Source organism: Filicampus tigris, chromosome 15, assembly GCF_054856515.1.
Source record: "Filicampus tigris isolate MCC_2025a chromosome 15, RoL_Ftig_1.0, whole genome shotgun sequence".
Classification (NCBI taxonomy): Eukaryota; Metazoa; Chordata; class Actinopteri; order Syngnathiformes; family Syngnathidae; genus Filicampus; species Filicampus tigris.
The window spans coordinates 3,677,901-3,704,068 of NC_141231.1; the positions used below are offsets into that span (position 1 = coordinate 3,677,901).

Consider the following 26,168-nt stretch of genomic DNA (forward strand, 5'->3'; position numbering starts at 1 on the left):
GTTCAGTCTGCATCTTATACGTTCTTTGCACCGTGCGCCAGCCTACCTGGCTTTGTGGCATCCTCCAAGCCACGGTCGTCCACCCTCACGTCCACCTCTTCCAGCATGGACAGCCTACAGTTTGACGACACACTTAACCTTGAGTACCAGCCCCTGCTCGAGAGGGAAAAGACAGCGGAGGAGCGAAAAGTGGAAACGCTGGCACGGCAGCTGGTGGGTACCTGGAGAAATGCGTGTTGCTTATTGACTCTCTGTCATTTTGCTACCTTTTCTCATCAAGGCCAGCGTTGTCGCTCTACTCACCTGCCACAACATCAGAGACGGAGACATATTGTTGAATTCATCAGATAATTTGCTTTTGTGGACGCAATTGTTGGTACCCCTCTGATAACGAAAGAAAAATTAGCAGTTGTCACAGGAATAACTTGACAAGAGTAATAAATAACATTGGAATTAAAATTAACCAAAGAAAATCGGCCATTGCTTTTGAATTGTGGGTCAACAGAATTAATTGCCGTTTTTGCAAAAAAACAAACTCATGGAAAAGGGCTGAACCAAAATGATGGTACCCTTAACTTAATATTTTGCCGCGCAACTTTTTGAGGCCATTCAATGCAATCGGACGACTTTTCTAACATTCAGTGAGACTTGTGCACCTCTCAGCAGGTATTTTGCCCGACTCTTCATGAGCAAACTGCTTCAGTTGTCTCGGTTTTATGGGTGATTTCTCCAGATGGCATCTCCGGCTACCATCCACAGATGTCTGTCTTTCATCATTTTTGAAGCATTTAATATGACTTTTGTCAGATTCAAGTTATTTTTCAGTGATCACTGTGGGTTCTTCTTCTACAGGCGGGTGCCAAAAATGTTGTTTGTTTGTTTGATAAAGTGAAACTAATGTGTGAGCTCTAGTGTGAGCTCGTATATTTTTGACTCAGCATGTGACTTTTGACCTCGTTTCACCTACATATCTATTAATTGTACTCAACAGCAGTTGTAGTTGTTGATAATTCTTCTGTTTTGACACAGGTAATGCAAGATCGCTCTCTGATACCCATCCTAGAAACATGGGAGGGTAAATCCCCTGCAGAGCTTGTGGAGGAAATCTTTCAAAACAGCAGACTGGGTGCGAAAGTGCCATGGCAAGCCAGGGTCAGCCCATTAAACGCCAGGTATTCATTTTCCTTTGAGTTTTGTTTCACTCGCAGACCTCAGTTTTCAATTTCCAGCTTGTTTGTTGCCATTAAATAATTGCGTTACACCCTGTATAGGAGTGAGGATGGTGTCAATGCAGGGGTGGATCAAAAGACTGAGATGGAGGAGAAGGACCTCAACAGCACGAAGGTAGAAACAGAAAAGAGAATGCATCCTCTAAATACAGTGGAACCTCAATTTAACGGACCAACGGACCCCACATTCAATGGGCAGAAAATATTGCCCAAACCACTCAAAATGCTACCAATAAAGACCAATAAAGTAGCTTTTTAATTCTGCCCCTTCCAGAACTGGCCACAATCATCAACGGAGACACGTAATATGTTCCTGGGTTGCCCTACTCTCTTGTTATGGATAAAAAGTAGTCTACAGTAGACTAGAGCAGGCTAAAAAAAACAACAACCTGGCGGCCATGTTAGCAGGGGCGACTTTCCCATTAAAAGTCATGTATGGATATACAGTATGTAGCGGCCGTGTTGGCAGGGGAGAGAGTGCCTTCAACTGTAATGGAAACCATGGACGTTAGCTTAGCAAAGGAGCGTTTTGTATTGACTTATTCATATCGATATATGTGTACACGATGTGAGAAGTGTACACAACTCAACCATGGTGTTTTTGGCACAATACACAGTGTTTTTTGGGTGGTTTTTTTTGGGGGGGGCAAACCCTTATGTATGGAACACAACCGTAAATAAGGTTTAAAAAAGTAAGAACACTAACACCTTGGCTCCAGTGACCGGATGCAATATGTTATGGGGCATTTTTGGACTACAAAAAAAAGAAAAAAAGGGGTTTTAGGCTATGAAAAAAGTACTTGGATGTAACGGACGATTGGCTTTCACAGGTGACGCTTTCACCCAATTAGTCCATTCAATCGAGTTTCAACTGTATAATGGGCGCGTTGAATGGGATTGCCTAATATCGCTATGCTTGTTATTTTGAAATGTGATGTTTTCCTGGTGTGTCCCTCTACCTTTCCGTTAGGCGGAGCTGTGTGAGGCTCTGAGGTGCAGTGTGGTGGCTATGCGCCAAGAGAAGGATGCTCTGTGCGAGGAGCAGAGGCGCCACCAGGCACTCGGGGCCAGCATTGACGCTCTGGTGCACAAACTATGCAAGATGAATGAGAGGGACAAGTACAGCATGTTCATCGGTACATTCCGTTACAATAGGGGCAATTACAGCGCAAATAACCAAGGCTTGGGCTAAATCTTATGTAATATTAACTTTAGGTTTTTTTTTGTTTTTCCAGGAGATCTTGAGAAAATTGTCAACCTGCTGCTGTCACTGTGTAGCCGGCTTTCGAGGATTGACAAATCTCTGCACGCTTTGCAACAAGAAGAGTTCACCAAGGAGGACAGTTCAGAGGAGCGGGTGAGAAAACATTTGACACTTTATATTAGTCCTCGTGTTATAGGTATTGTTAGGATTTTTTTGTCTCCCCAGGACTCCCTTAATCACAAGCGCTCTCAGCTCCTCAGTCAAACAGATGATGCCTGGGAGCTGAAGCAAAACCTGGATCGACGGCAACGCGTCGTTCAGGCCATCTTGAGAGGCTACCTCGCTGAACCCCAGCTCCAAGACTACCGCCACTTTGTCAGCACCAAACCCTCCCTACTGATTCGCCAACGGAACCTCGATGACCTCATACGTCAGCGCGAGGAGCAGCTGTCACGGCTAGCGGAGACCCTCCCGCCAGAGTTGGCGGCGGCTCCAGATCGGTCAAGAGGATCTTTGCGTTCGTCCCCGAGCCTCGTCTCCTGCTCCTCTCCCTTGCCACAGCTGCTTCCCTCCTCTCCGATTCCTGGCCACACCCACTCGGCCAGGTCCACCACAGTGACATCGCTGTGATGTCATGAAACAGCAACAAGCCGCTGTGTAGAAACTAAAAACGAACTCAGAATTGGAGGAGTTAACAGGATGCAAGAGTGGGCCTGGTCTCACTGAATCTATGCACACAGTATGTCACACGTGAAGCTGCAAACACTGTCATGTGCCTCGTTTTATTCGCTCCCGACTGAAACTTTTACAAGAGAAATAATGCATCTGCCTTAAGTTTTAAATTTGCCCAACTGCCGCCAATCTTAGCTGCTCTGTAAAGGTCCACCAGGATGGACGTGCCGAAGAAAAGTTATTGTCTATAACATACAAGATCATTTTGGTTTTTATAAGGCTCATTTTCTTCTATTGCTTAAAGTGGAAATCAACCCAGCAGGCCCACTAGTGGAATCACGGCGTTCTGATTAATATTGTGTTTGTGGAATATGAGTTAAGCAGCAAAATTCACCCCTTTTTAGCCATGTCTGGGGCGGCCATTTTGTCACTTCTGTCGACTGAAAATGACACATAAAAAATGCTCAGGGCTCAGGTAATGACCATTCATGGCTCAGCTTCAGAAAACAGGTGGATTGGTCGTTACCCGAGCAACTGTGATGTCATTCTCAGTCAACAGAAGTGACAAAATGGCCGCCCCCAGATGGCTAAAAACAGGTGGATTAACTCTTATTCCACAAACACAATATTAATCAGAATGCCTTGTTTCAACTCGTGGGCCTGCATAGAACATATTCTTGGAAAAAATATATGTTTGGGTTGACTTCCTCTTAAATAGTTTCCAACTGTTTTAGGAATACTTGACACATTTACTTGAGATATTTGAATGATTTTGTCATTTTGGACAAGGGCTGTAAAAGCCTTAAATGTTTATATGAACATTTCTTTCAACTTTCCTCAGACAGAATATTTAGTACATGACGGAGGAGAATGGACTGTTACGAGATCAAATGTGAAACGTGAGAAAATGATGAAAGGTCCTCTCATGCAGCTTCGCCATTCTGAAGGCACAAATGGTGCTCTCTTTTAGGCAACTTCGGTTTTGCTCAAATAAACAAGCATGTTTGCTGGTGGCCAAAGACAAAATAAGAATAAATTGCCACTAGAGTTGAATTCCATTTATTTTTATGTTGAAACACTTGATGTCAAAGGAGGAAGAGTCCAAAGATTTGGATGGGATGCAATGCTGAATGCATTTTGTTTCATCGTTACATTTTTTTGGTTGGCCCTAACTTATTCATAATAATATAAATCAAGAAACAAGACAGTCTTCACATTTGAGCATAAGTTATTATTATACATTTAGGCATTAAATTAACCTTGTAATGCAAAAAATACTTCTTGATCTTACAAGGCCTTAAACTAGACTCACTATTCTATCGATCCTTTCGGTGCCAGTTGTGTTTTCCTGCTCTTAAAGGTTTCTCATCATATAACCTAACTTTTTTTTGTGTCCCAAAAAATTTAAAGCAGCTGTTGGAAATATTGGCCATTTATTTGAAGGTTATCCACTGGTGACTATGCACTTATTCATCACATACAACATACTTTTTAGAGGTTCATCCAATCAGACAACCTCATGTCAATGAATGTCAAAAATAAGTTAAACGCGCCGTATTCGTTAGTGAGGCAGCAGTGCAGACTTTTTAAATGTTTTTAACAATTTGAGTACATGTTTTATTCATCCTGAAATGTCTATCTAAGGACAATATTTTATCCTACACCTACAAATTCTACCTTTTTTGTAGTTCAGAGAGCACATTTTACATATCATCAGTTTTTCCTATTTTCCAAATATCACACACAAAACCTATCACACTCACTTTTTGATTTACTCCTCATAGGCACAACAGATTATCCCAGATGTGTTTTGCTGGATCTATAAAAGGTTGGATGATTGGAAAATGGCTCCTGGTGTTCTTTTGTTTTGTTTTTGCTAAATAAATGTACTTTGTAAATGTTGTCAGTGGTACAGTCAATTTCATTTACAGTGATTCACTAATAGTATTCAGTACATGAACTGTACTAAAAGTCTGCATTTACGAAATGAATAAATGTAGGAATGGGGATGGCCACTGACACACAGAGTGCAGTATGTTTCAACGTTAATGCATAGAACATAAAAGTAGAACAGCAAGTTGTGGAAAATGTAGCTACTGAAACATTGAATGTGTGTACTCAAATCAAGTTCAGCTACAAATGTTTTGGGTCACTTTAGGTTCAACCTGAAACGTTTTCATCCCTAACGTTTTGTAAATACACGGCCTACAGATTTGCTATGCATCCAGGTACCGCATGTATTATATTGTCGTTCGTTAGAGGGAAACACAGTCTTAAATTGGCAACACTGATTCAATTTAAAAACACTTTTTTCTCGAGTTACTGACAGTCCCGGGCCCTCGTTTCCAGTGCGTATTTACAAATTTGAACTTCGTAAATTTGCGTATAATTAATCTGTGTTTAAAATTATGTTTGCGTGCAATGCCTCGGGTTCACCTGCATGAACGCGACTAGCGAGAAAGGGGTTAAATACCTGAAGTGGGCGGGGCCTCATTCCTCTGACACTCAACCAACTCCCGACCTTCGAAACCAACAAGAAGTAAAAGGCTGAAACCAGAATGGACACGGATTTCACTCAAGACTCGGTTTTACATTTTCTCCAGAGCAGAGGAGGCTCGGTGAAAAATTCCGACCTGCTTCTCCATTTCAAGGGCTTCCTCCGCGACCATGCGGACCAGGTTCGGAACCGCGAACTCTTCAAAAAGTTCGTCAACTCCGTGGCCACGGTTAAGCAGGAGCACGGCGTGTCGCACGTCGTTCTCAGGAAGAAATTCAGAGGTTCGGGCACAAGCGGCGTCGGAACCACCGCTTCCGGGACACCCGCCCGGAGGGCCGCTGAGCCACCGCCACCCTTGAACCCGGCCTGGGGCAAAGAAAAAGTTCGGCACAAACCGTTGCCCAGAGAGGAGGCAGCACCCGCTCTGCCAAGAGAACCTGACATGCAAAAAGTCCTACCGGTGGCTGGGATCATACTAAACAACAACAACAATGTAGAAACCAGTTTGAACATGCCACCGGAACCGAAGCAGGTTCGTAGAACTGAAGCAGCTCTGGCCTTGAGTCACGCTCAAATCTCAGCCAAAATATATCCGAGGCCCCAAGGTGCGGCTATGAGGCAGAGCCATCTCCAAGCCGCGGTGCAACATGGACAAATCAGCCAGCAGGAGTCACCTCCTGGAACCCCCAACACCAAAGAGGGGGGTCTTCACCACGACAGTCTGCATGCTCCGCCACGCCGCACCAGACACAGGCAGAGCTACAAAACTGCAGTCTCCTATGAGGAGGATGAGGATGAGGATGATGATGATGATGAAGTGCTTAAGATGAAGCTGCGCACATCAGGAGGAGTTGGACCTCTCAGGGGTCACCTTGAACCCCTTGCTGAATCCAGCATAAACCAGACCGTTGCCTCACCACCAACAGAGAGGATGCTTCCCAAGATTTCCATCCAGAATGTGCCGGAGGGGGCGGCGCCCCATTTGGAATCAGAGCAGCACTTAAGAGCACCAACGGTGGGTCCGAATGCGGTTTCTGTATCGATCCCCACCCGGCGGAGCCTGCCCGCAGAGCGCTCCTTGCCGTCTCCAGATAGAGCTGAAGACGGGGAGAGACGCTACTCGCAGCCTGCAGGCTTAGCCTTGGAGCACGGACATGGTTGGAGTCCAAATGAAAGGACGTGGCTGTCGAGCAGCCGCAACAGCATCTTCTCCTACCCGTCTGATGCTGGCTTCTCCAGCAGTGAGTGGGCAGCCAGACCATCAGGGTGGAACGGCAGCACTGACAAACTGCATTTGCCAGCAGGTAAGGTTGCACACTCCCTTTTGGAGCACTAATTCCCAGCCGCTGTGCTGTGGCACATTACAGTCGTGAAGTTTTGCACAACCTTGATTGACCCAAGACACTTATTTGTACATTAGAAAACCTCACTCCACTGAACAAAAATGTCACACGGTAAAGACCGTGAAACACTTTGGAGCTCTTGTATGTTGTTGTTGTTTACGACTTCCTGTATGCCTGATATGTAAAAAATGAATGAATTATTTTTGTTTCCAGTACCAGAACCAACGTTAGGACTTTTAGGATATGTAGGTCAGTGATTCTCAAAAGGCGCTACAAGTACCACCAGCGGTACGTGAACAATGACTGAATGAAATATCTAAACTGTATAATGTTACAGTGACTTGAACTTTTTTTTTTTTTTTTTTATCCACGAGAGAACATTTCTTGAGGAATTCAAGTCAATAAAATATATTTCCAATAATATGTTCTACGCGGCCCCACGCTGGCATTTTTTTTCCCTTGTGCACCGCCACTTGCTGTCAATTTAAAAATGTCATCACGGTGCCGAAGGGCTCAGGTAATCACAGCTCACTATTTTTCTGGGTTTGGTCATGTGGCATTCACGACTTTAGCCTTTGGGCACTGTGATGTCATTTTCAGTCAACAGCAAGTGACAAAATGGTCGCCCCCTGAAAAAGATTAAAAAAAAAAATTTAAAAGGTGGATTTTTCTGCTTTATTCATATTCCATTAACACAATATTAATCATATACTAATGGTGGCGCATAGAACAAATTTTTGCCCCCCACCAAAATATAAATTGACTTGACTTGTAAGTACAGTTCAGTTGTATTTAACTTGTTGAGTACAAAACAGTTGCAATTAATATCTAGAAGTGTTTTTGTTGTCAATCATATAGGTACAGTTTTAATTTCATTTATTATAAATATTAAGGGGCCGACTGGTTAGCACGTCCGCCTCACAGCGCAGAGGTCACGGGTTCGATTCCGGCCCCAGCCTACCTGTGTGGAGTTTGCATGTTCTCCCCGTGCCTGTGTGGGTTTTCTCCGGGTACTCCGGTTTCCTCCCACAGTCCAAAAACATGCATACTAAGTTGATTGGACTCTCTAAATTGCACCTAGGTGTGATTGTGAGTGCGAATGTTTGTTTGTCTCTGTGTGCCCTGCGATTGGCTGGCGACCAATTTGGGGTGTCCCCCTGCCTACTGAGCGAAGTCGGCTCGGATAGGCTCCAGCACGCCCGCGACCCTTGTGAGGAGAAGTGGTTTGGACTCTCTTGAATACAAACATCATTTCTATTACTGACATGTTTATAAAAAAGGCAGCACGATGGCCTTAAACGCTCTATCGCAACACGTCAAAGGGGATTTTGTCTGTGTTTTGTAATCAGGCGGTCCAGTGGATGCCTTAAAAACTCAGCAGGTCCTCCAACCCGAGAAAAATCTCGGATCCACGACGCGTCCCAATGAACTAAAGGTCACGGCACCCTGGCATCACTCGACAGGCAATCTCCTCGACAAACGGACATTTGCAGCCCGTGTGGCACCATTGCATCGCTCCTCTGACAATCTTGACCAGCATTCTGTGCTGCCCAGAGGCCTTCCATGGCACCATTCCTCAGGTCAGTTTTTCAATGCTTAAACAGGAAGTCAACGCAAGCATATTTTTTCAAGAATATGTTCTATGCAAGCCCACTAGTTGAAACAGGGCATTCTGAAAAATATTGCGTTTGTAGAATAAGTGTTAATCCACTCGTTGTTAGCCATCTCTGGGGGCGGCCATTTTGTCTTCTGTCAACTGAAAATGACATCACAACTGCTTACAACGACCAATCACGGCTCAGATTCAGAAAACAGGTCAGCCGTGATTGGTCGTTGTGAGCATTTGTGATGTCATTTTCAGTCGACAGAAGACAAAATGGCCGCTCCCACAGATGGATAAAAACGAGTGCATTTTGCTGCTTAATTCATATTCCACAAACGCAAAATTAATCAGAATCCCGTGTTTCAGCTAATAGGGACTGCTGGGAACATATTCTTGAAAACATATGTTTGGGTTGACTTCCGCTTTAAATGAGCTTCACGGTGTAAAGGTCCTTGAAATGTCTCCTGAAAGCCAAATATCTCCAACATTTTGTGTGGAGCATATTGTAAAATATTTGCATTGACGTCCAGGTGATCTCTACGACGACCATGAATCAAGCGACTGCTCCGCCTCGTCACCAGGGCCGCGTCAGCGCCCGACGCTCGCCAGGCGCATCAGCAGCAGGCTGAGAGGCCGCATGTGCCGCAGCATGGGCGCCGACCTCAACCAGCTCCTGCAGGAGGAGGAGGCGGCGGCGGCGGCTGACGAGCGAGCGGGAGGGAACGAAGCGGCGAGGCGCAAGCGCCTGCACCGCATCTCGTCCTCGCTGAGCCTTCACTACAACCTGTCGTCGTCCTCGCTGTCGTCCTGCTCCACGCCGTCTCGGTGCAACAGCCTGGCTGACTTGGCCGAGAGGGCGGAAGCCAAAGGGAAGCCTGGGGCTCATCCCGAAAGCCCCAGTAGGCAGGTAGGACACCACAGTGCCAAAAAGACGACAGTGTGAAAATAACCCAGAGGGTAAAAAAAAAAAAAATGATGAAGCTGAGACTACGAGCCAAACTTCCTCACGCTCAAATTTACAAGACAGTAAAGGAAGTTTCGATCTTATAGGGAAACATGAGTGTGTAAACATGCGGTGTTTTAACAGCAGTTGTTGGTGACATTGTTTTCACGATTTAAAATCACCGACAGGTGTCTTTACAAAATGTGTGTGACTTTCTGAAATCAAAATAAAGAAAGGAAGGATGACAAAATCCTTATAATCCACTTGTCACACCCGGGTTCAAATCACACTGTTTAGGAGGTGCGCTTCTTTCTCAACCTCAAATTGCACAGCTTTGGTTGCCATGACAACCAGTGGTGGCTAGTGCATGGCACCGAGTGCATCAACTCTTGTGTTACTTAGAAAAAAATCTCTTTGGACAAAGTGTCCAACCCGCCACGCAACGGTTAAACAAATATTTGAGCTGCAAGTAACGATTATCTTAAAATCGATTAATCTGTCGATTATTTTGTTGATTTATTCAATGAATTGGATTTTAAAAAAAAGGTTTAATTTCCATCCCTTTTTTTTTTTTTCAAAAGAAGACATTATTTCAAATTGACAGTATAGAAAATGCACAAACATAAATTCATAATGATTCAATTTACTGGTTTGGTCTGTAACATGACAGAAAAAAGGCAAAAATGTTAATCAAGTAAAAACAGATGTTTGCAAATGTCTTATTTTTGAGATGGAAAAAACCCTTTTGAAGAATACAGAAATCTTGAGAATTTACTGTTGAGAGGCTGAAATTCCAAGGATTTGGACAATTTGAAAATAAACAAGGTATCAAAACGATTAATGGATTATCAAAATAATGTTAATGATTAGTTGTCAATTAATAGTTGCACATCTCAAAAAAAATATATCAAAAGCAACAGAAGTAGCACACTTTGGATTTACTGGAAACTTCTGGTGGGCAGACACTTCAGACAATTTGTCAATTTTCATAGTTTGTCCGCTTCAACTGGAATGATGGTTCCGTTGTCTTATTCCGGTCGCTGACGTGTGTGTTTTTGTCAGCAGTCAATGGTTCCTCTGGAGCCCCGAGAACACGCCTGGGTGGTGAAAGGGGCGTCGGGAGCTTGGCCAGACATCTACTCGCTGTTCCGAGAGGACTGCACTCTTCTCAACAGACGAGACTTCATCTCCGGTTTCACCGTGCTGCACTGGATCGCCAAACACGGCGACCATCGAGTTCTCAACACACTCTGGTACTGCTTGCATGCAACTTTGTGATGACTTTGCTAGTCTACAATCAGAATGCAGTGAGAGCTCTAATGATTGATTTCAGGACGCTGGCATAGCCTTTACATTCAATTCATTTTGCTAATAAAAAATAGTTGAATCAGAAATGAACTTTTTGTGACTCGTGATGAGAAAATGAGGCTTCAAATTTGCTTCATGAACCAATTGTTGTTGTTGTTGTTTTTTTACTCCTCTAGGTGGCACTCTCTGTTCAACATTGGCCTGCCATTTCTTAAAGCGGAAATCAACCCAAACACTTTTTTTCAAGATTATGTTCCCAGCAGGCCTACTAGTTGAAAAACAGCATTCTGATTGATATTGCGTTTGTGGAAAATAAGTCAAGCAGAAAATCCACCCATTTTTAGCCATCTCAAGGGGCGGCCATTTTGTGACTTCTGTCAACTGAAAATGACATCACAAATGCTCAGGGCTCAGATAACGACCAATCACGGCTCAGCTTCAGAAAACAGGTCAGCCGTGTTTACCTGAGGCCTAGCATTTGTGATGTCATTTTCAGTCGACAGAACTGACAAAATGGCCGCCCCCAGAGATAGGAATGGGTCGATTAAATCTTATTCCACAAACGCAATATTTATCAGAATGCCTTGTTTCAACTAGTGGGCTTGCATAGAACATATTCTTGAAAAAAATATGGTTGGGTTTACTTCCACTTTAAACCCTTTTATTTAAATCAACAGTGCCATCTAGAGGAATCAAAAAATACAACTGGTTCATGAAGCAAATTTGAAACTTCATTTTCCCATCACTAGTTTAACCCTGCCGCTAGAAGGGAAAAAAAACAACAATTAATGCTCCTCCCAAAATGGTTTAAAAGTGACTAGAGTTGCCACAAGTTGGCAACAAAGCACTATTTATGTCTAATTGAAACCCCTCAAATCACATCTAAATGGTTCCTTGACACCAAGATGAAAATAGTGGTGAGGGCAAGCATATGCATGCAGTGTCATAGCAAGTGTCTTCCCAGCTACTGCACCGAACAAGTGTTTTTACTCATTATCGTAGTTTTTACTAATTGCTGTATGAGCTGTTTCCTCCACTTGTGCTTGCAGGTACGGTGTGCAAAAGGCCGGTTTAGAGTTTGACATCAACGCCAGGTCATCGTGCGGTCAGACGCCACTTCACCTCGCCGCCATCCACGGCAACAAGAACATGATTCGCTTGCTGGTCAACAAATTTGACGCCGACGTGAAGCTGAGGGACACGGCCGGGAAGAAGCCCTGGCAGTACCTGAGCCGGAGCGCGCCGCAGGAAATCTTCCACATGTTGGGAGCGCCCACGCGCAACGCCGGGGGAGGCGAAGCGGGATCCCCTGCGGGGGAAGGCCACAGCGAACAGAAGCCGCATCACCGCCGACGCCATCGACGACATCACCTGTCCTTCGCCTCCCAGGGCGAGAGGCCCAGGACCATCTCTGGCACTAAAGTCAAACGGTCGTCATCAATCGCAGCCTTCTTAAAACACAAATCGCTGGCTCGCTTTCATGGGTACAAGTCTGATGACTGAGGTGCACATCGGTTGCCTTTTTGAATTCAGTTCAAAGCCTGAGTTCAAGTTAGGTGACACGCCTGACTTGCTGCTCTACCGGTGCCAAAGAAAACATTGCACTGTAAAACAAAGGTGGTTGGCGTGAGTGGTCAAAGTGAATTTGCAGAGCGGATGTGTCGGTCACCTGATTGTCTGATGTCATTGTTCTTCAAGACAAAACATCAGTCATCTTTCACTCACGCTTAACGCTTGTATGTTTCTTTTTTTCCCCAAACAGGATTCTTTTCATTTCCCCCTTCATGAAAATACGTTTACACAAATTCTGAGGACCAACATGTAATGTTATATGTAATATAAACAATGTTTTAAAGCATTCATATTTTTAAAACTGTTGTTCATTATTCCAGTCTTTTAACTGATTAGATGTTGTGCTAAAACACATTAGCTAGCTAACATGTTGCGATTCAACCGGTGAAAATAATGTAGTCATCATTTAATGTGGTGGTTGTTTTCATCTGTCAGTTATTTCCGTTATGCTCCTCGCGGCTCGAAATTGGGCTTGAATGGAAATACTCAAGTGAGGAAGTACTCAGCGTTTGTATCAAACTTGGTGGAAATGTAACTATTGTAATTCTCCAAACATCTTATACATTGTCAATTGTACTGATCAGTATTTTTATTAGTGGTTCACTGGACAAAGTTCACAGCATATTAAATGTGTTTCTCAACTGGAGCCGTTTCTTTTAGTTATTGCTTCATATCTCAACCAATAATCTAGAGGAAATTTTATACAAACATGTACCGACATGTTGAACATGTTTGCATAGGGAAACTAAAGGCTGCGGATCACATCAAGACTGAGTGCTCATCTGTGATTAGTTCTTCCAGGTATATTATTTTTAAACAAGTTTAGTTAATAGAAAATACTTGCAGGCCCCAAACAGCAGTGTGTATTGTTGCATGCGTATTTTTCAAGTCAAGCAAACGTAGTGTACTGCATTCTTCAAAATCCGGTTAGACCTGCACACAATTTTATAACATTGTTGCACCTCCACCACACAGAAGGTTCAGTAAAGCTGTTGCTTATGATGAGCTGGTGCATACTTTAGTTACATCTGGCAAACGAAATAGGTTATTAATATAGTCAAAGGTGCCTTTGTGAAGATACGATGTCCTCCCAATGCAAACACGGGTAAAACAAGTTCTGCCACATTTAAATATGTTCATTCTTGTAAACATGTAAGCACATGTCTCACGAATGCGTTTTTAGAATTCATTCACATCTAAAGCTCCTTGATCAAAGGTGTACTGTACAGTATGCACTACATTAATTGACCAGAAAAGTATATTTTCCTATTCAGAGATGGGAAAGCAGGTAAAGAAAGTAAAAACACTGCCACAGTTTGGCTTTAGGTACAGGTGCAGGTAAACAAGCTCAGTTGATTAGAAGCACCTGTGGCTCAACACCAACTGGCAGGGATTTTACTTTTTGGACCTGAATTTCCCATCTCTGACCGTATTTATCCATTAATCTGTTTTGTAATACGATTAAAAAATGAATTCTACCCACATATCCTCATTATCTGATCCGACTAATCCATCTATCTTTGTTTTATGTTTAATCTCAGCAAATAATATGCGTCAAAAGTCAGACGTCTGCCCAAATAGCATTTGCAAATGGTCAATTATTTTGATGACATAAAGGAATCCATAAACAGTAAGAGCTGTGACTCGCAAAGAATGTGCAAGTTAATGAACAATAGCCAATACATGCCACGAGATGGCAGCAAAGCACCGATTTTCTCATCGGGCTTGGCCTGTATTGTAGAAGCTCCTCCCCTCACGTCATCGTTATATACCGTCAAGATGCCACAAGAAGCCGCAAAAGCACACTTTTTATATTGGGCACTGGGTAGTGCTTACAAATGAGATCATTTATCTTTTCATATTACGCGGTTTCTAATTCCAGCAATACCTGCAAAACACCATTACAGATCACAGTCCCGCTATGCTTGTCTTCAAGGGTGAGTAATTTAACTTTGATTTTACAGGTGTTCAACGTCTTAGTTAAAACATTACTTCTACAGTTCGTGAATTTCATTACATCGGGTACTTTTCAAGTCATTATTTTCTATTATTTGGACGTTTGTACAAGTCAAACAGCAGATTGTTGTGCTTTATCTTCTGAGGTTCCACTGTCTACGCAGTATTTAGTATCATTATTTAACTCTTGAAAAACCGATGGATTTTTATTTATTCGTACATTGATAATCGCAACACCTGTCTTTGTTTGAGGGCCTCCAGAATTGTATTTCTCTCATACACACAAAATAGGAGCTTCAATGACAAATGCCATCCAGTCAGTAACACCTGGCTTTGATATTAACTTACAAGAAATGATTTTCTAACAATTTGTGTTTAATAATAAAGGTCAGTGGTTGTATTACGAGACCGGTTTGTCGTTTTGGTCAGTTCTTTTTAACCCTAACCACACAAACAGGACATACAATAAATAAAATCGACACCTACAGCGGAAGAAAAAGCGATTGGAAGAAAAGGCACCAATATTTCTTCAATTTTTTTCAAAATGACGCATTGTAAATAAAACACAAAACGACCAGTATCAGTTGTCACTCTCTTTATTTTCTTTTGCCTTATGGTGCATTCAGGTACCATGATCAGCATCCAGCAGGCCCCTCCAGCAGATCAAACAGAGCTTTTTGCAAGAATAAAAGTACAGTACAGATTAAAATCAGAGCATGTTGTGACTATTATCACTCATTTTGTTTTGCCTGTGTTCAGCTCAGGCAGAAGCACACACATTTCTGATGCTTCATTTTAAAATGCCCTTGTGTTTTACTACACAATATATTAACTAGGATTTTAAATCCATCAGGGGTCCATTTCACAAAGCAGGTTTAACAAACTCTGAGTCTAATCCTGAAGTCTGAGTTGATCTACTCGCAGATAGGAAACTCTGAGTTTCCCGTTCCAGAAAAGCTGATTTCAATCAGTTTACTCAACTCTTGAGTATCTTCACCTGGAGTTAAGCGCATGCACCCCAACTAAGAAAAGACAGCGTGAATGGTGCCCTGATTTGATGAGTCACCACCATGGCAACGAGGGAGGGGCGTGGGAGCACATTTCTGCTCGGGTCAATATATGTGGAAGTTTCAAGTCCTTCGCAATCACAATAATATAGCAGAGGAAAACTGCTTGCTTCCGCCTATTAATTTATTTCATTTAGGTGCATTCTCGCAGGAGAGAAGCGCACTTAACAGCTGATGAAATATAAAAACATTGTGAAAACAGTTAAGCCCTCGACATAATCTCATGGGGGTACACTGAAAAAAATGGTTGAATTTACTCAATTATATTTCGTCAGGTGGTTGCACAAAATAAAATAATCTGGACTGGAGCCAGATATATTTTTAAATTGATGTACAGTCCACTTAAGAAATCTATCTGGATTCAGATGATTATATTTTGTGCAACCACTTACCAAAATAAAATTGAGTAAATTCTACATTCCATTTTTTTCAGTGTATACTGACTCTTTTAATGACAGACGGCAGAAGGCTACACCAAAACTCGCCAGCGAACGGAATGAACGAGGAAATGAAATGGAGTGTGTGGCTCTGAAAGAGGGCGAAGACAGAGAGAAACTCAAGGTTCATTGAGTTAAACCTGGTCCCGACCAGGTTAGGTTCAGAGAGCATGTTACTGTGGTAACTGACCGAGATCTTAAGTTACCTCGCTCTCTGAAACCGGCTAGAGTTACCCCTTTTTCTCTGGTTTGAGTTACCTCCCTTTTTGAAACGGAAAACTCTGAGTTACCCTTATTTTAGGGTTAGCAAGACTCTGAGTTTTCACTAAACCTACTATGTGAAATGAACCCCTGGTCGACAGTAGCCAAATGCAATTTGGCCCGTTTCTTCAAACACACACACACACACAGATACACACACACACACACAGGTTAGTCTGATGAGAATTTGTTAGGAAATATATGGTTTTGGGGAGCAGAACTGGCTTCTCAAGTTACTCACTGTATGCTTCAACTCTTTGTTGTTAAAGGTGCACTTTGAGATTTGCTGCAGTTGTTTCGATCGTGCCCAAAATATATACGTATATATATTTTGTCTTTAGATGGATAATTTCAGATTAAGCCAAAGCATCAAGAAAGCACCCTGAGAAACCTTCATTCATTCAAGCCGCCTCAACAAGCTGAGAGGCAAAACAAGCCAGGAGGAACTTTACTTCATCAGCATTCCATGCATATGTGATCAAAAGTGCTCTTTGCTAAATATTGTAATTTTCTCTTTATATGTGAGGAACAGTTCATTGACCCTACACAAACATTCTAAAGTTGGATTGTGACACAGTGGTAGACACAGAGAGAGGAGTGGACAGTGAATCCAAGACAACAAATTTAAGGGGGAAAACAAATAAAAATTGACAAACAGTAGCGTAGAGTAGGAGTAAGAGTAATTTTTTTTTGAATAACTTTTTTTTTTTAAATATATATAATTTTCGTTTTTTATATTATGTCAAACAATGGCAACTATAACAATAATAGCAGCAGGTTTTTATTTGTTTTTTTTTTTAATGTTAATTTTTTTTTGGGACTCTGTTGACTGGCTGAAGGGGATGGCAGGAGCTGAGCTCAAGACACCTGAACAGATTTGGGGGACGGATTGTGCTCATCGAAACCATCTAAACCATTGAGGTCAAAGTGAAATGTAGTATCGGAGAGGCCGCATTTGATTGGATACTTTTAAGACATTTGCTGTTGCATTATGCTTTTCAGACATCACTAACTTGATCTCTTTGGGGTTCAAATGATTGGGACGATGACGCCGGTGGCGAGACAGTTGCGATGAGCACAGCTGGGAACGCTTTCTACGAGGCACAGACTGGCTGCAGCGGCGGGCAAGGGGAGGAGCTGCCTTCCTGTTGTGAAGTCAGGATTCCGAGGCCTCCCTCTGCATTTGCTGGTGTTACGGCCCCCATGGCAGGAGCTGCCCCCTCTTGGATAGCGGCGGTCATGACGCCGTCTTCGTTGTACAGGCGCTTGATGTCGTCGTAGAAGTCGTCCACCTCCATCTCCTCCACCTTCAGACACGGACATGGAGTATGCATATAAGATGATTTTAACGACAAAAAAGCCAATATGTACAGTATCTTGAAATGAAACTAACTTGATCCGACAACATATTTACACAAGAATGGCGGTGGCTTGTGTTACCTTCCGCTTTGCCGAGGCCTTGCAGCGCATGGTGACTTTGTGCAGGCGGTTGAGGGGGCCGAACGGTTTGGGAGGAGAGAGGAGCGCCGGCAGGCTGCCGCGGTTGACAGTGGACAGGGCGACGCTGCATCGCTGCTGGTGCCCCTCCTCCACTCCAGCTGCTGGTGTGGAAGACTCAATGGAGGAGATGACGCTCTCTTGAAGAGAAGAGGGAAAAATAATGATGAATAACAAACGCTAAAATGGAATGACTACATCTACTCTACTTTTAACAGTCATAAAATTAGCGATTGAAATCTGATGAGGGACATTTGAATTGCTGATCTAAATGATATTTGACATTATAGATTCTGACTGTGGCAAATTCATTTCACATTGGATTAAGCACTCAATCTTCCTTGTTTACTACTCCGCCTAGTACAAAGTGTGTTCGACACTACATGCAGTGTGATTGTATACCCAGAGAGTCCTGGGCTGGAGGCTGCAAGTTGGTTCGGCTCTGAAGGGGTTGGTAGATGTAGACAGTGTTTGGAGGCAGGGAAGCTCTCGGCGTGGAAAGACTACTAGCAACCAGCTCGCGACTCCGGATTAACTCTGAGGTGTCGATCTAAAAAGAGGAAAACAGAGAAGAAGAAATTATATGTATATGGATTATTTATACACCAATTACAGGTATTTACTCTCATCTGACCCTTTACACCATATCGTCGCTGTCCTGTGAAAAACACTTATCTACAATTTTGGAAACTTTTAATTTTCACTTTAATGCAATGTATGTAACGCGGGAACATGATTAATGTAAAAATAAGAAAATGAAAAAAATGGAGATAAGTGCTTTTCACATGATAGCGACGATATGCATGTTCTAATAAGTTACTAGAAGTAGTTCTGTATGCAAAAATGTTTTACTTTTAATTTAATTGTGGGGTGTTTTAACCCCACACTCCTGGAATTTTATTTGATGCCGAGTCAACCAATGCTTCTGCATATTGAACCCTTGAATGAGACTTCTGAGTTCTGACTTGCACAAATTGCACACGGCAGGCTTCTCATTTTTTTCTAAAATGCAGCCACTATCGAGACCACCTCTTCCTTAGCGCGCTTCCTCATAGCTGAAGGAGGTGCTAAGTATCTGTGACGTCATGCAAAATATCGGTACGAAGAGCTGATGAGTGATGACGTTCCAAAAGTTGGAACCACATACCAACCCATACCACATTTCACAATCTCCATGTATGAGGGAGCTATAAAACACTTTACACATATTTGCACTGAGTGAGCTTCTTTGTTGTTGTGATGGACACATTTGAAGGAGCTCCAGTACCTGCGCCTTCCTGAGCAGTTCGATGGTGAGACCCAGCCAGTCGGGGCAGCAGGTCTCCAGCTCCAGAGTGATGAGGGCCAAGGCCAGCATGGATCCTCTCAGCTACATGACAAAAGGGACACACTTATACAGTAGATGCGCAAGACAAACATAGAGAATACAAGGAAAAATACAAACAAACTGACTCAAACAGACAGTAGAAGCAAGCAGACGAAGTAGAGTTATGCACTGTATATTGATTATGTATTTATTTAATTAATCTGCCGATGAATTGGTTATCGGAATTCTATTCTGCTAAATATCGGAATCAACATCGGTCTCCAAAAAAATCCATATTGGTCGGGCCCAAATAAATAAGCTGTATTATCCACTCAAGTTATACCTGAATGAGTGAGTGATCGGCCAAACAGCGGTAAAGTTGTCGTGTGAGCAGGGCAAGATGCTGAGAGCGGTTCAGTCCCAGCAACGAGTCCAAAAACCCAGAACAACATGACAACACCATTGCATGGAACTATGGAAGAAGTAGAACCAATGGGGAAAAATACAAAAATAAGAATTATCAAACATTATATATAAGTTGTCACAAATTATTTTACACTGACACAATTGAAACCGCACGTGAAAAGAAGCATGATAAAAATGTACGATTTTCAGTTACTGTACTTATGTGCAACAGAACACAAAAGCAAAGGTTATTATGACCAGTCAGTAACATCTTTTTGCCAGCATGTGGCACTAAAAGGCCTCAATCAAAGGTACAAAGAAAAAAAACACAAGACATGTCTAGTAAACTTTTGAGCTCAGGTTCAAGGGCCACATTTCAATTTAAAAACAAACTTCTGCCAGGTCATTCATTGATGACGTTAAAATATAAATACGTTTGAAGAATGGAAAATGTATTATTTTTTATGTTATAGTTTTTAATTAGTTTAGTTCTAACTGATTACCCTTTTTTTTAACAAAATAGGTGTGAAAACATTGACTGTATAACTATTATTTTTGTTAAAATTAATAATACAATATTTTTGTATTATTTACAACAAACCAATCAACCTATTATTTGATGAGATAAATAACTGCAAAAATAAATACATTTAAAGTCTTCAGTTCCTAGTGAAGTACTTTTGAATGCACAGGTTTCTACAGCAAGCCTCCGTTTCATATATTCAAAAGGGTTCAACAAAGCACAAATGGTTCACTTGTGCAAATTAAACGATGTAGCAAATTGCACCAAAACAAACACATTTGTTTGTGGAAAAACACAGAATGCAATACTAACAAATCCACAAAGCCCGTCACATGACGTCTAGGTTTCTGATGATGGCGACATACGACGTTTCGAGGTTACAAATGGTGCACCTAAATACAATAACGTGGTCATCACGCGGTACAAGAAGCTATGCTCTAGATTGTTTCACATTTATGGCCAAGCACTGTTTTACACACAAATATCTTATACGTATTTTATACTGTACGTACAATATGCAGGAAGTCCAGTGGTGTGGTGTTGCGGAGATCCCAGTTGAGTTTGTCAAGGATGATTCTTTCCATCCTCAGGATCTCTGATGGAGAACAGCCACAGCTGCTGGACACAACCAACTCCCTCAGAGAGGGCACACACTGCCAGACATGCACACACGCACACACACACACACACGTCTACATGTGAAATGGATGGCAATTGACCCTTTTTCATAACTTTCCATTGTTTACGGCAAACGCTTGTGTTGAAATTGTGTTTGAGTTTACCTCATCCTCCTCGCAGGTCTTGACAGCCAGGAAGAAAGAGGCAATCGCGATGCAGCGGAGGTACTTTGGACGAGCCTGAAGGCAAAAGAATCAAATCAGACACACTGGACATTTTTATGAAATCATGATTATTTATACTATTTTATGTTACAGATCCATGTTCGCATTCACAATCCATTTTCCCCCGCACCTTAACAATGGCAATTGAAATATTCCATTCCATGAAACTTGTAAAACCATTAACTGTACATCTCAGGGTATAAATAACTTTTTAACATCTCGCCTTGAAGTGTAAAAATGTCACTTTAATTCGCTATTTAAACACCATTTGGAGCTTATAATATAGTAGAAGTAGAAAAAAATAAAACATACACAATAATTAAAGTGGGAGTCAACCCACACATTTTCTTTACAAGAATATGTCCTATGGAGGCCCACTAGTCTAAACACGGCATTCTGATTAACCCATTTAGGACTAAAGCGCCTGTCTCAACAGCTCCCCAAAACCTAAGGTTGCCTTTGGAATTACCCTTGAAAACCTGAAGATTTCCCAGAAATTCAATACTTACAAAATGATTAATATCTCAGCGCCTGTAGCAGACAGAAACATAATTCCAAAAGAATTAAAGAGCTTAGACATGTGGCTTTCACACTGGCAGAATTTATTATTATTTACTAATGTGTCAGTGCAAGAGAAGCACCATTTTAATTAAAAAAAAAAAATCGAGTGGTAATTACCATCCTCTATTCTGTTACAAAGATGTCTATATCGTCATTGTCTACAAACCACATCATATCACGTTCGACTGGTTCCACTGGTCATGCGCGTCATCTATATATCACTGCCGTTACTTATAAAAGCTCCGGGCGATCGACGGCTCGAAAAAATTCCACGATATCCTCCGCGGTCTCGCGCCACCCTCACGGGTATATTCTGATGCATTAAATTGGCTAAGAGACGGAGAATTGGATTAAAAAAAGACACTGACGTATCCGCTCTCCTGGCTTTAAAAGTCGAATGACGCAACAGCTCTAGTGGTAGAAACGCGGTTATGCGCTCCCGTCCTTAATGGGTTAATATTGCGTTTATGGAAAATGAGTTGATCAATAAAATCCACCTGTTTTTTGCCCGTCGCAGGGGGTGGCCATTTTATCACTTTTGTAAACTGAAAATGACATCACAGTTGCTCAGGGCTCAGCTAATGTCCAATCATGACTCAGCTGCAGAAAACAGGTGAGCCGTGACTGGTCGTTACCTGAGCCCTGAGCAACTGTGATGTCATATTCAGTTTACAGAAGGGACAAAATGGCCACCCCATGAGCTGGACAAAAGCGGGTGGATTTTGCTTCTTAACTCATATTCCACAAACGCAATACTAAACAGAATGCCTTGTTTAGACTAGTGGAGGCACAAAGAATATATTATTGCAAATACTTTTGGGGGGTTGACTTCCCCTTTAAAGATGACGTGAATGATAATGGCTTCAGCTGACAGTCCGAAAGTCTCCTCTGGCAGGCGGCAGTGAGTTTGATGTTTTTGCTCTGCATTTGCTTACCTTGATGGAAGCCAGGAAGCGGTCCAGAATGCTAACAGCCAACACCAGAGTCTCTGGGTACAGTTGCAGTCTGCCATGGAGCTCCGTCAGCCAACACACGGCCTTGTCCCGCTGAGTCGGGGAGATATCTGTATCCTGCATGAAAAGACAGAAAACAACAAGAGCAAACCTTGTATCACACTGTCAAGAATTTGTTTTATGCCTTTGGATTCATTACATTGTCTTCAATTTGCTTGAAAAGTGTATCATGATAAATGTATTTCATATCAGTCGACTGCATCGTGGATTTTTCATAAGCATTCATAACAAACGAAAAATGAAACAACACAGCCATATCGGCAGCTATATTGCAGAAAGATCCATTGTTCAAAGATATGAGTTGACTCTGAGGCTTTGTACATACACACAGGCACTCATAAAAGGCGGTGACTGACGACCAACGAAGAACAAGTAGATTTACTTTTTCCACCGTGTACTATATGTGAGCTGACTGGGTGCGCATCATCGCAGCCTCTCGCTTAGTCTCGTCCACTATTCAAACGTGCCGTTGATTTAATCAGTCAAGCCGGATACTTTCTCCTCCGTATTTGTAATGATGGGTTTGCTCTAATAAAGTTTTGTAAAAATCGGATAGTACAGTACAACAGCTGTGTTTATATGTCGCGAACACAGCGCGCTCCCGGCCGGCACGACTTAGACATCGCCCCATAAAGTGTGAAAGTGTTTGTTACTGTTGTCTTAAAACAGCTTACCTTAACTACAATCCCGTGTTGCATTTTATCCAAAGGACTTTATTGATGTTACTGTGCAAAGATAAAGTTAATGCATGATCCCCCTTCGGTGGCCATGCTTCTTCGTTTTTAAATGAAGTAGGAGGCAAGAAGAAGAAGAAGAAGAAGCGGCCGTTTTTACTTTCACTTTTCACGACGACGGCAAGCGTTTTAAAGTGAGGGATTGGATAAATTACACTATGGCATTCTAGTTAAGGTAGGTCAATTTTATGCTAAAAATGAAAACCTTTACGTAGTTTTTTTAGCGAACGTTCCGTCTTGACCGTCATCTGCCGTGGTCGAAGGTAAATTCTTATCACAGCTTGGTATTTATTATTCATTTTGCATTTTTAAAGTTAAATTGATTGTTTAACAAGTATTTAGAAGTGTGGGAACCATGTTGGGGGTTGCAAACAGCGTAACAGAGGCGCAAATCCCCCCCAAAATAAAACTGTACAATAAATATCATATAAAATAATAATTATTATTATTATTATAATCATAATAATAAGTCAGACGCTACTTCGCGGTTTTTCACCTATCATGCCGGGTTCTGTCCCCCCATTAGCCGCGATGAATGAGGGATCACTGTATATCTATCTATCTATCTATCTATATCTATCTATATAGTGGTACCTCTACTCACGAAATTAATTGGTTCTGGAAGAAATTTCTTAAGTAGAAAATTTTGTAAGTAGAGACGTGTTTCCATGGAAATGCCCTAATACGTTCCAAGCCCCCCAATAATCAGACATAAATGTTTTACAAAGCATAAAAATGCATCAAAATATGTAACAAATACATGTTACAATTAGATTATTGTACAATAAATGAGAGTAGTGCATAATGTAAAAAAAAAACAAAGAATAGAGTAAAGGATAAAAATGATGGTCGTTTACCTTTTAATTGCTGTCCTCATCGCTTTTTGTTCTCTCTCAGAAGTATTTTTTGCCTGGCGTTTTGTAAAGAACTGATTTAATAACGTGGCAACTGTCATATTGTTTGGCGAGATCAACCAAACGCTTCCCCTTTTCATACTTTTCTATTATCTCTTGCTTCGTTTGTATGGACAAAAAAAAAAAAAGATTTTCTCCTTTTTTTCTTTTCCTTGTTTCTAATTCACGTCGGAACACCTCATGGCCCGAGGGGCGAGTGCCGAGGACGCTGCATAGACATATCTATCTATCTATCTATCTATCTGCACACATAGACACATATGGTAGAGGTCCCTCTTAGCCAATGGGACGCCAGGAAGATACTCGGCTAGCCAATGGCAGAGCAGCTATGTGTATGTTGCGTTCAGGAAACTCTGGAGTTGCGAGTGGCAGCCCATACTGTATTTTTACCTTTCGTATCTTGAAATTTGTTTCGTAAAAAGAGGCAATATTTTTCTGTTGAGGCGTTTCGTAACTTGAAAATTCGTATTTAGAGACGTTTGTAAGTAGAGGTACCATTGTATATGTATACAGTATATGCGGCATGTCCTTGACTGGTTTGTACTTCCGCCTCACAGTTCAGAGGTTGTGGGTTCGATTCCAGCCCCAGCCTTCCTGTGTGAAGTTTGCATGTTCTCCCCGTGTTTGCGTTTTCTCTGGGTACTCCGGTTTCCTCCCACATGGTTTGTGTTCAACAGGCCAAGATATCACACAAAGTGTGCCAATTTGTAGCAATGCATAGATAGAATCAGTATTTTAGCATTTTGACTTTTTGTGTGGTGGTGTGCCGTGATATATTTCTTAAGTAAAGTATGTGCTTGGCTCACTAAAATTGGGAAACACTGAAATAGAGAGAGGATGTGGTGGCATAAGAATTATGCACATTTAAATCACGGTTATAGCAGAATAGAGCATATAGTTTCATGCAGAAACATTATTGTTGTTGCTGTTGGTGGGCTTGGAGAAGGAGCCACTTAATGGAGTTTTATAGCAGTAGGCCTAAGCCCTGACCTGTGAGGAGGGCTTCTTTGGCACGTAGACCCTCCACATCTTCGCTTCCCTAGACATGGCCTTTTCTAGAAGAAAAGCCAGTCTGTGGACACCCCAGGGTTCGGGGAACTTCATTCCGTCTCACCCTGGTTAAGTCTTCCTCCCCACTGGATACAGCTACCTGCAAGATGATAGAACATTATGGGACTCATTCATTTAAAACAAAAGCTGGTTGAGGCTTGGCATAAACTTGTGTAACATTGTGATGCCTGAAGCTAGATAGATAAAATAGAGCATTGACTGTAGAATGTTGACCCGTCAGTCACTTTCCTCACGTAGCTTATGAAAGAAATGACACATCTAGGAGGATAGCGTTCGGCCAAATCTACTGTATTATTCCCTGGAACTGGGCTAACGACAGTTTCCGTAAAGCAGGCTAGCGTGTTGACCTGACGTCGCAGAAAAGCTAAAACTTCTCTTCGACGTGTAACAATGAATGTATGTGAGAGATCATTATGAATAGATTCAACCCGAATCATCAGTTGTATTTGACAAACGAAAGTACGTTTTCTGTGACAAGCATGCTCAATGAATGGTAAGGCCATTTAAATAGCTGCCAAGAATCCAGGAAGTAGACGGCGCCCATAGCCTTACCTCCCCTGCGAAGCGGAGAAAACCACGGTTGGATTTCATCCGGTCCACTCAGTTCCGAGATAAATAAAGTCGGGGAAATGGGGACCCGTTCTTTTCGCTTAGTCGTCCATCTTGGCTTCGATTGGGGATGTTATTGTAAAATATAAAAATAAAGATGGGGAAAGAAGACAGCTAGTGTCCACTTCCGAAGAGGGGAGTGGGGGAAGAGAGAAGGAAACAAACCCCGCCTCCCTCTTGGCTCAGGCCAAGGGGAGAATAAACATAATCCTCTGTGAGGCCAAGACATTTTTAATAAGTTTCAGTATTTTGATTTATTTTAAAAACAATTCCCTCCATTATTTGGCTGGACATTAATATTTGCGGAACATTCGCGCAGTCAAGCGCAAATCCACATGATACAATGACAAATAAGTGTGCTTGACTTGATAAGTTGTATAACAGTCGTAACGTCATTTTTGAACGTATATTTCCACAGCACACTCTTTTGCCCTGTAGACTACTAATGTAATGTGTATCGTTTTGATTGAGTCTGTCTGTTGCGAGCACAAACAACAGTACATAGAATTCAACTGAGAAGCTACATTTATGTACAGAACAGATCTACCCTAAATCTTTACGTAATGCCGTTTTATTGCGTTGAGACTACTGTCAGATCAAG

General features: G+C 42.1%; 3 protein-coding genes across 6 annotated transcripts in view; 2 read left to right on the top strand and 1 right to left on the bottom strand.

Moving 5' to 3' along the window:
* Positions 1-5,007, top strand: part of shroom3 (shroom family member 3) — a 64,914-nt gene extending 59,907 nt beyond the window's left edge. For all 3 annotated transcript variants that reach the window (XM_086053208.1, XM_086053210.1, XM_086053209.1), the window contains 6 exons: positions 42-213; positions 1,030-1,172; positions 1,272-1,344; positions 2,200-2,365; positions 2,465-2,586; positions 2,659-5,007. In XM_086053208.1, the coding sequence (XP_085909334.1) occupies positions 42-213; positions 1,030-1,172; positions 1,272-1,344; positions 2,200-2,365; positions 2,465-2,586; positions 2,659-3,063 (1,081 nt within the window). In that variant the 3' untranslated portion in view covers positions 3,064-5,007. The remainder of the gene's footprint in view (positions 1-41; positions 214-1,029; positions 1,173-1,271; positions 1,345-2,199; positions 2,366-2,464; positions 2,587-2,658) is intronic.
* Positions 5,008-5,558: 551 nt separating this feature from the next.
* On the top strand, positions 5,559-13,017 carry sowahb (sosondowah ankyrin repeat domain family member B). 2 transcript variants are annotated; one of them, XM_086053211.1, is made up of 5 exons: positions 5,559-6,906; positions 8,295-8,525; positions 9,079-9,455; positions 10,554-10,744; positions 11,849-13,017. In XM_086053211.1, exons 1-5 carry the CDS (start codon positions 5,664-5,666, stop codon positions 12,300-12,302), a joined length of 2,496 nt encoding a protein of 831 aa, XP_085909337.1. In that variant the 5' UTR covers positions 5,559-5,663; the 3' UTR covers positions 12,303-13,017. The 2 variants fall into 2 exon arrangements, with proteins under 2 accessions (XP_085909337.1, XP_085909338.1); XM_086053212.1 differs by having other exon boundaries at positions 10,557-10,744.
* A 1,890-nt stretch (positions 13,018-14,907) lies between these two features.
* ccni (cyclin I) lies at positions 14,908-25,734 on the bottom strand. The gene is made up of 10 exons (XM_086053863.1): positions 25,511-25,734; positions 24,878-25,037; positions 22,162-22,296; positions 20,606-20,680; positions 20,336-20,476; positions 19,239-19,367; positions 18,857-18,958; positions 17,992-18,139; positions 17,533-17,729; positions 14,908-17,399 (listed from the first exon to the last, which is right to left on the bottom strand). The coding sequence occupies exons 2-10, from the start codon at positions 24,989-24,991 to the stop codon at positions 17,187-17,189; spliced, it is 1,254 nt and encodes a 417-aa protein (XP_085909989.1). The 5' UTR covers positions 24,992-25,037; positions 25,511-25,734; the 3' UTR covers positions 14,908-17,186.
* Positions 25,735-26,168: the final 434 nt, after the last annotated feature.